The sequence below is a fragment of the Blennius ocellaris genome (assembly GCF_963422515.1).
Source record: "Blennius ocellaris genome assembly, chromosome: 8".
Classification (NCBI taxonomy): domain Eukaryota; kingdom Metazoa; phylum Chordata; class Actinopteri; order Blenniiformes; family Blenniidae; genus Blennius; species Blennius ocellaris.
The window spans coordinates 13,496,631-13,506,429 of NC_137657.1; the positions used below are offsets into that span (position 1 = coordinate 13,496,631).

General features: G+C 43.1%; 1 protein-coding gene across 1 annotated transcript in view; it reads right to left on the reverse strand.

Moving 5' to 3' along the window:
• Positions 1-15: 15 nt before the first annotated feature.
• The window catches only part of abhd16a (abhydrolase domain containing 16A, phospholipase), a gene marked incomplete at its 5' end in the record, with an annotated part of 11,011 nt that continues 1,227 nt past the window's right edge, over positions 16-9,799 (reverse strand). Inside the window, 17 exons of the mRNA XM_080500625.1 lie at positions 16-606; positions 1,234-1,280; positions 1,386-1,484; positions 2,656-2,732; positions 2,856-2,918; positions 3,487-3,543; positions 3,758-3,821; positions 3,911-4,015; positions 4,292-4,415; positions 4,872-4,921; positions 5,051-5,114; positions 5,224-5,325; positions 5,405-5,519; positions 5,863-5,970; positions 6,163-6,236; positions 6,389-6,474; positions 6,700-6,786. Of these exons, the coding sequence (XP_080356751.1) occupies positions 523-606; positions 1,234-1,280; positions 1,386-1,484; positions 2,656-2,732; positions 2,856-2,918; positions 3,487-3,543; positions 3,758-3,821; positions 3,911-4,015; positions 4,292-4,415; positions 4,872-4,921; positions 5,051-5,114; positions 5,224-5,325; positions 5,405-5,519; positions 5,863-5,970; positions 6,163-6,236; positions 6,389-6,474; positions 6,700-6,786 (1,406 nt within the window). The 3' untranslated portion in view covers positions 16-522. The remainder of the gene's footprint in view (positions 607-1,233; positions 1,281-1,385; positions 1,485-2,655; positions 2,733-2,855; positions 2,919-3,486; positions 3,544-3,757; positions 3,822-3,910; positions 4,016-4,291; positions 4,416-4,871; positions 4,922-5,050; positions 5,115-5,223; positions 5,326-5,404; positions 5,520-5,862; positions 5,971-6,162; positions 6,237-6,388; positions 6,475-6,699; positions 6,787-9,799) is intronic.

Below are 9,799 nucleotides of genomic sequence, written 5' to 3' on the forward strand. Positions count from 1 at the left end.
CTTTAATTCAGCATGTTTATTAGAACATTTAAGAGTTTCATTTTCAGTTACAACTTTGTTCAGAGAAAGTGTTCATAGAGAAAATGTGGAACACTCTGGCTGCATTGACCCAACAATATTTCCTTTAATTGTCGCAACATTTGTATTTCCAGTTGCTTGGTATACAGCCATGAAAGAGGGTACAGAGGAGGGAGTGAGTAATGGCTTGTTCATTTATTTGAACATATCTTATTTCAAAAGAGAAACACTGAAATGACTAATTACTAACCTTAAAATAAAACGCTTTACCATATTTAAAAAAAAAATTGGGGGGGGGGGGGGGGGTGAGTCGACCAGACCTTTCCAGATGTCTCCACGGCAACACTATACAAAACCTCAAACCTGTCTTAGAAGAAAAAAAACAAAAAAGAATATCTGGAAGATAATCACAGTAGTACATTCACACCATTGCAGGAACACTCGCTGATCAGAGGCCGTCCTCATCCCCCCCAGATCCTCATTTCCCCTCATCCCGGGGCTCCTCTACAGTCTCCAGGGGGGGTGAAACTCGGCGGCGGGGAGAGGAGTGCAGTGTGTTGACTCAAAGTTTCGCATGTACTTCCGCGCCTAAGAGGAGGGAAGAAAGAGAGAGGGAATAAAAAAAAAGAAAAAAGCGCACAGTAGGCATGGAGGAGGAATGGAGAATGAGAGGTGTGGGAGGGCAATGAACAAAAAGTGCAGGACTTGATTATATTAGGCTCGGTCTATCTGGCTCAGTGCCTTACAAATCTCCCCCATCTCTTAAGGGTTTACACAGGAGGTGAATAAAGCCTAATTTAGGAGGCATTACCAGGGGAGGAAAAGCATAGCATTAGCTGTAATTGATGGCACTCCTCTTGTTTGATGTTAAATGACTTCAATAAGCTGAGCGCACTGAAATATATTACACCAGTCAACCTGAGAGCACAGGTGAGCTGGTTACTATGGCGACTGGTAAAGTGTTCCTTAGTGGTAATGATGTCTGAATAGCTGTGATTTTTTTCTTCTTCTATTTTTTCCCAGAGTGCAAGTGAAGGGGGGAGGGGGGTGCGATAAAACCTCAAACATGAAGATTGGGATTATTGGAGAGAAGTAAATTATACACTGTGTGTGAATGGGAGGAGTAGAATATGTAGAAATCCACTTTAAGAGACAAGTCGCTGCCCTTATGAGCTACACGAGCGTGCACTGACACCCGACGGAGTGATTCCTTACCAAGAAAAGAGCCAGCTGCCGTCTGCCTTCCAGAGTCATATCCTCACCTGGTGACATGGAGAGCGTGTCAGAACATGTACAAACACGGAGGTGACGCGTGGGGCTCGGTGGGCGTCGGAGGTTTATCGGCCTGATGAATGTTGAAGACTCACCGACGCTCCACGGAAACGAGACGTCCCTCTCTGCCTGATACGACTGCAGCACGGACACGCACCAGTCGTCGTCCACCTCGTAGCCGCTGTACACCGACGCTGCGGGGCAGGGGAGCAGCGATTACACACCGTATACAACAAGTGAATGTCCTTAATGCAGACAAAAAAAAAAGTAGAAAAAAGCCATGAATATTTAGGGGGCAATTATATGCTGTTTGGACAAGAGTAGCAGGGTCGGCAGCTGTAGTGACGGATGTCACAGCTCTTTAGTAATTTACACAACACTGCTGTGTGCTGGGCTTGATGCACTTGAGGGACTATTGTAGTAGTACTTTCTTTTTTTTTAATTTCTTTTTTTACCAACTGAGAGCTCAGGCTCACTTAAAAATGTATAATGGAGTCAAAACAGCAGCGGGAGTGCCTCTGTTTCACACACAAACACACAGGAGGCTCTCTTCCAGGCAGATGGCGGCTCCAACAGCTGCCACATGCTGTGTTTGATTAGTCTGGATGTCTTTGGCGACACGCTGCGCTCGTACTTAAAGACTCCGTTAAACTTTACATCTCGTGTTTATGAGCTTACTGTTGCCTTATCTGCTGATCTTTGATAAACAATCGCCAACAGAACGTTACTGAAGTGTCTTCCCGTCATATTCCCTCCTGCTCTCTGTGTGTACGAGGGTGTCAAATATCGGATGACTCATCCTCCACTGGAGGGCGTTTACCAATTCCACTTCCGAGAAATTACACAAAATGCAGATGTGGCTTCGTGGGCCTCTCCCCTGAAACGGCTGACCTTGGACGCTGGCTCAAAACGGACACCCGTGAGCACCGAAACTCTGGTAGACGGCCTCTGAAGCACACTCGCTGTAAATATGTCAACAATGCAGTGAAAAGCAAGAATGTCCTCAAGAATCTGGGTTCGGAGCTGCGTGGGTTTTCTCCAGGTGCTCTGGTTTCCACCCACAAACCAAAAAGCATCCACTAGAAGTTAAATGGCGACTCTAAATTCCCTGTGAGTGTGTCTCTGTGATAGGCGCTTTCCCCTTTCAGTGTGTTCCCTGCTTTTCTCCAGTCAGAATGGACATGCAGTTTCTTGGGGTATTCAAATGACACTTTTTGTTTTTTGCCAGAAATGACGTGAAGCAGTGAGAACCTCAACTTCATACAGATCAGCTGGAGCGAAACGATCACTTTGAACACACGATCCATGTGCATTTTCAGCGTCGTACACGAAAATCAATGTTTTCAGGCTCACATGCACACTTACCTTCTTCTAAATGACCCGAGGCTCCCAGCCACTGTCTGACCACTCTGATCCCTTCGTCCGTCATTAGTTTAGGGTACCTGATGAGGAGAACGACATCAATGCCTGTATTTGTGGTACATAATGAGCTGCCAAAGGTTCCCCGCTCGGGTTGTGTGTGTGTGTGTGTGTGTGTGTGTGTGTGTGAGGATGAGCGGTCTGACCTGAACTGGAGCAGTTTGAGCAGCAGGTCATTGCCTCTATTGGACATGATGTCCTCTGGGCCCCTGGGAAACAGTTCAGATAATGCAGTGCCACACATTTTAGGATGAAATTTTAAAATTCCATGTATATCAAGGAGTTAATTCACATTTTAATGATCGCAAATACAAAATGTTATTCATATATAAATAATTACAGCATCACTGAATGACATGGCATTCAAATATTTATGGATTAAAACTGATGTTACGTCGGGAACGAGGTGAAGATAATCCTTCACTCACTGACGTACTGTGACAGTCGTCCCAAAGGCATCAGGCTGTTTAACAATAGATGTTTATATGTGACAATTTAGAGTGGAAATGTGGTGAAAGTGAAGAAAAACTGTTTCAAGCTTGTAGTAAACACAGATCACACAATGAATGGAGACGCCACTTGACCGCTGAACTTGTGCTGTGATATCTGGCACTAAGTCATTGACGAGGTCGCTTATATAGAAGCTGAAATCTCTTAGAAGATAAATATATTCCAAGTACCCGGTATATTTAATCCGTCTGGCATTTTTAGGTCGTTTCAAGGGAAAGCAAAGCATTTTAATACTGAAACACTCCAAGACACATTGAGGAGACCTACGTTGTGGTGATGATCTCATCTCTGGTTCTCCTGATGATGAGGACTGGTCCTTGGTATCTGCGGGGGGGGGGGGGGGGGGGGGGGGGGGGGGGCAGCAGTGTTACTCACCAGTTATGTCGTACAAGTAAGGCCAATGAAGGAGAAAAGAAAAATAAATGTAATAAAATCTCAAGTTTCTCCGCTGTGTCCAAGTGCATTGCGTAACGTTGGCTGATTCACGATCTGGCTTTTCACGATCTGGTTCAACAATAGGCATCATCCGCCCACTCACTTGAGAAGCTGGTCGGCGTTGTTGAGGTTCATGTATTGCCTCACCGTGTGCTGCACCAGCGGTCCTGGGAGGAAAAAAACAACGTGCTGCAAGTGTGGAAGGGAAAACTTAACCGCTTGAAACAAATCAATGGAGATAATGGGCTGGACTCACTCCAACTGTCGGGCATGACTTTGAGGGCCAAAGGCAGGAGGTCGTCAAAGGAGGCGTCCAAGACTAACGCCTGGATCTCTGGGTACGACATTGCTGCCCAACTGGCTGAGGGAGACCGAGACACAGACACGGTGAGGATGGGCGACAGCGAAGAGGAGTAAAACTTCACGAGGTTTTATGGAAACGGGAGACGACGCGGCATCTATGATACACAAGAGGCCAAAAACCAGACCTTTAACACCCTAATGCAGGCTGTATCACTGTTTAAACTTCCATTCTTCTACACCATCCATTCTCTTCTGAGCTACCATGGTGTTCTCACTGGCCATTTTGAAATTGGTGCTGTCGGTCTGTAAGTTAATATCACATATTTCGGAGTACCTGTGAATCCGCCTATTGACCAGGCGTACACAACAATGTCGCTGAGCTGGAAGCCCAGCTTGTGTATTGCAAACTGGATCACCACATCCATGGCGTTGGCTTCGTTCTGGGGAAACGGCACTCCCTAGTAGAAAGACATGGGCTTTTTTTTAAAAGAAATTTAAACATGGATTATTAAAATAACAGTAAGACATGATCCACGGATGAACACTATGATTGTCAAAACAAACAAAAAGATCTAAAACAGGTAGCAAAAAAAAAAAAAAAAACTCCAGAGGCCAAAACTGACATTGCAATGTGTTGAATTGACAAATCCAGATTCTTCATTGCCAAATAAAGTCCAATCTCAAGTTATTTGTTGCATTTATACTTGTGAAAGGGACATAACTTTTGGACTTTTCAGTGCACCAGGAGGTTAAAAACATAGCGCATTAGTGAAAATGTCTTCAGCTGAAACCAGCATAACGATACATTCTTGTTCTCCACTCTGCTGCTTGGTTTTCACCAAACGAAGTTCAGCATTCATCCGCCGTCAGCTTGAGCATCCATTGAAGCTCAGAATGTGATAAAAGCTGCTTACCGTACTTCCTCCAAAGCCGGGGTGGTTCCAGCCCAGGACGGAGTATCCACCTGCAGAGCAGCAGCAGCAGCACAAGACTCCACTTATTGAAATGCAGCAATCCGAGACTCTTAACGAGGCCGTGTTGGCAAATGTCACCAGAAAATATCTGAATTCTTGTGAAGCGAAGCAGTCCTCACCCTCCAGCGGCGTGTTCATGCAGCCCACCTCGTAAAAGCCGGCGTTGCCCTCGCAGCAGATGACCTGTGGCAGAATTCAACAACTGTCTCCGATGTGACGGAAAGTTCCGCCGCAGCCCGGAACAAGCCCGAGGCAATAAAAAAAAACCCGACAAATCGCGGAGGGCATTTACCAGAGTCTGGCCCTTCTGTCCTCCATCTTTCCTTCGATCCACAAACATTGTATCGATCTCATTGCCGTCGCAGGCCACCAGCTTGTTCCTTTGCCCGTCGAACTGCGATAAAAGAGGGACGGAGAAGTGAACTCCCGACACTATTGTGAGGGTGGAGAAAGCAAACTTATTCTTTTCTCACCTCTTCTATGAGACGAGCCTGGCCCTGCTGCAGCATGGGTCTCATGGCTTTCTGCAGCAAACCCACTGAGCCGGGATAGAGCATCCGCCTCCCGAATGAGTGGGCAATGAGAAAACTGGAGAGAAAGATGGATGATGACACTGTGGTACAATCAAAAGAGGCAGGATAGAGCTAATTTTCTGGATGCTAAGCACCGTTGGGGGGGGGGGGGTTAGGGGGGCTAAACTTTATAACAAGCCGTCTCTGGGCTCGTAAAGTTTCCCGATGGGAAACACCGGGCACCTTTAAGAACCCCAACTTACATTTAAGTTCACAGATCATAACTTTTCCATCCGTTCAATGACTCGTAAAAAAACCCCCAAAAAAACCCTGTCTCTGCTGCAGTGGAGACTGTGTGTATGTCGCTATTCCCACACACCGAGTTGACACAACATGCAGCGAAAGAGAGAGATATTTACCCGACGATGTGACACGGTAAAGTGCGCACAGAGTTGAGGATGCCATCAGCGGCGCCTCTTAATCTGGGCTCTGGCTTCAACAGAGAGACGCCGGCCTTGGAAAGCTTCCTGCCACAAACGGGAGTCAAAAGGGTCCGTCACAAAGTCGTCGAGCATTCAGCCACTAATTCATCTAATGTAGCTCGCACTCCTTTTTCATTCTTGCGCTTGAAATGATGCGACCCTGAGGGCAAGTGAAATGCTGCGAGCACAAAAACTATTCCGTCATTTGGAAATCAAGTAATGAATAGCAAAACGTACGGACTGTTGACTTCTGTCCAGGTGAAATCCGAAGGCCAGTGCGTGAAGTCAAAGTCAAAACACCTCAGCTTTTTCTATTAAAAAACAAAACAAAAAGTCTCACATCAGTACAAATTTTTTTTTTTGCTCCGTGTGTGAGAAATGATTCAATTTCACCGCTATTTTCCAAAGTTTCACAGAACTAATTCAAGTTTTCAGCCTCTGCCCTAAGCTACCACCATCTCACCTTGTTTGCTTGTGTGTGATTGTTCTTAGTTTCCTCAAGGATCGAGATAAACTGGAGATACTCAGAGTTCTTCCATCTCCCCCACCCTTACAGAGAAACGCAGAGAGGGAGGGGACGCAGCAGGAGGAGAGGTTCAAGTGGCGTCCATGAGAAGCTAAAAAAGAAACATTCTCAAGCAAAGTCTCGAGGGTGTGTTTTAGTATGCTTTGCAAGCGAAGGCCTTGGGTTCGGCGAACCCAAGACAAAATGCTGTTTGCGTTGAAGGTGAATCGAGTCACTTCCCGATGGCCGTTTACAACCTGTGGTCTCACCTCGGAGGCAGGCCACCCCGAGAAGACACACCAGCACGGTGCCCACATACTGGCCCACTGGAACCAGCTTACTGCTGCAGATGTAGCCTGAAAGTGAACACACACACACACACACACACGTCAACATTCCCTCCCCAGTCCCCGTCGCATCTCCCCGCAAAACCCAAGGCTCATTAACAAGCAGCGAATGAAAAAAAAAAAAGAAAAGAGAGAGACTCACGGTCTGACAGCTCCGCTACAATCATATGCATAAATCAATATCAGAAAGTGAATTATACACTAAGGAGTAACACACAACCTCATGCAATTAATTTCTATCGATGCGCAGTCTAACGGGGTGATTCAGTTGATTAAGTTTATAATAATCCCATTTGAGGGAGAAAACCAATTCTTGAGGACACCCCACCCGCCTTCATCATTTTTCTTCCTCAGAGGAAAGTGAATTACAATCCCGGAAAAAAAAACTCCTTTTAACATGCCCCTGAAACACAACAAACTAAATATATCAAGCTTAAATAGGTGAGAAAGAGAGAGAAAAGGCAGGAATATAAAAGAAAAAGTACGAGAATTTACTTCCGTGTATTTTTCCGTTTCTGGATCTTCTTTCCACGATGTCACTGTTTAGTAATGACGAGGGCTCAACGGTATTCTAACATCAGTGTCAGGATAATGCTGGTGTTTCAAAGTCGCTTATAAAATAAACTGGGGTTTACAAATGTAGTCTCAATGCAGCAAGAAAAACAAAAAAAAAATGTTGTGCCTTTTTCAGTTTTGTGGCGTGACAATATTCTACAATTAAGATGATAGTTCACTGGTTTCAAATCAAATATTCAAATAAATATTAGAACATCATGGAAAAGTTTTGTCAGCTTTTTCTAGATATAACAGACAAATCAAATACTTAAGCCTTAAGGGTAAATAACACTTCTACTTATAAACCAGCATAGCAACAAACCCATATTCTATTATGTCATGAAATACTCCCAATATGTTTTATTCTCAAGACTTTTAAGCTTAAATCAAATAGAATAACACAAAAATGACCAGAAGGATTTCAGTTGTAGCGTATAATATCTAACCTATATGCAAGTCTTCATGCATGATTAAATAATGGGGCAAACTACTTTTCCATTGTATTCTTGTTTTCATACACATGTGTATAACATGAATATATTGAATAATGTCATTATTATCCAGAGCTCTTCGTCTTGCGGTCATTAGAATTAGAGGTGGATGAGCTTGCTTTTGAAAAAGTATAACAAGATAATATAAAGAATAAAAATGAATCATTTGGAAATGATTACATCAGAGCAACAAATGTGAGTTTTGTTTCCATACCTTAATGTGAAAGTGTTCCATTAATTATTCAGTACAAAAGAACTTGGGAGTCAAATCCTTCATAAATTACAATGAATTCCAGACCAGCTTGTTATTGCTGTAATTAAATTATACATATAATTCAATAAGCGCAGCACAACAGTTTGATGGTTTATGGAATGACTTTGGAACATTACCACAAGTCGTCATTATATAAACGCCGATACAAATAAACATCCCACCGATACAATGAAGAGCTGTACGATACGGCACAGCTGCTTGGTACATCAACTCACATGATGACTTGCCACATCTACAGCCATTACATTTACTTCTAATTGATCTAGCAATCGTTTTTGTAATCAAATACATTTACTGTGGTCTATCGAACATCTGAAAATAACATAATTAGGATTCTATTAGTTTCGGGCAGCCTGAGGCGATGCACTCGGAATATCCCAAACAGTGAGAAATGAGACAAAAAAAACATGGCAGATGCTGAAAGTGGAGTTTACAAACCAGAGAAAAGCTGGATATTCTTTCACTAAGAAGGCCATTTCGATTTGTAAGTGCAGAAAACATCATTGTTGAATTTCAAAATGTGTATCTCATGAGGAATTCCTTGACGATTAAAAGTGTTTGTTTTATTTTTGTTTGTTTGTTTGTTTTATTAACTGAATTCAGTGACGGACTGGTGACCTGTTCAGGGTGAATACCTTCTCAAGATTATTACATTTTTAGTCAACAACTCTTTTCATCTTTGTGAGTTCAAAGCCACAATCTTTCTTCAAGGACTCATAGATAAAAGGTCAAAGTTTTTTTGTTTGTTTATTTGGTGCATTGACAAATGAATGAGTAAAAAGGTTGTAGCCACAGTACGCCATGTGACAATAGGAAATCGACAAAACAAGTACTCATCATTATCGCATCGGGTGTTTGGGTTTTTTTTGTATTTATAAGTATTGTGAATTATACAATGGGGCACAAGCACATCTAAGAAATACCTCCTCTGACTGGTCACTTGACAAGACAACAGTTTACAAAATATTAAAAAATAAAACTAAACATCAACACTATTGCAGAGTAATGACGTACATGAAGGAGTGCAACTGTAGTGATCCTTGACAATGAATTTCATGCAGATATCTGATAATGTGACAATGACTTTTCTACTTTCTTGATGGACTGGCAATGACAGTTATATGACTAATATATATGTGCATATGCCTCCATCAAATTGCATAGAAGTAAATAGTACTACTGTCCTGTAAGAAGCCTGTTAATGTGTGACTGTATTGATTGACGAGGATCAGAAATAATCTTTTTCAAGCTTGGACGAAGCTGAAATTCCGAGGAAAACAGACTTTTTAAAGAAAAGACGACAATGCAAACCGGAGGGAAAGCAAAAGATGGAAATCTGAACCACTTTCCTGTGACAACCTTCTTGGAATATCATTGTCAGTCCCCAAAATAGAGTTGATTCATCACCAGCCTTTGTCGGTTGTCCATGTTCACCAAATACAGCTTTTCTTATTGGAGCAATAATGTCTGCCCAATATCTGCTGAAATAGTCACCAGCTCTTGTTGCGTAACACTGATCTGAAGAGTAGGTGACGGGACAAGTCATTTGGCAACTTGATAACCAAATGAAAGCAACAGCACATGCTGAACTCTAGTCCCCATTATTTCTACGGCATATTTCATTGGTTACGTTTTCAAAGAATGCTTTTAGCACTCGCACCTCAGACTGAGCATGTTCCCAGTGCGGGTTGGACATTGTGCA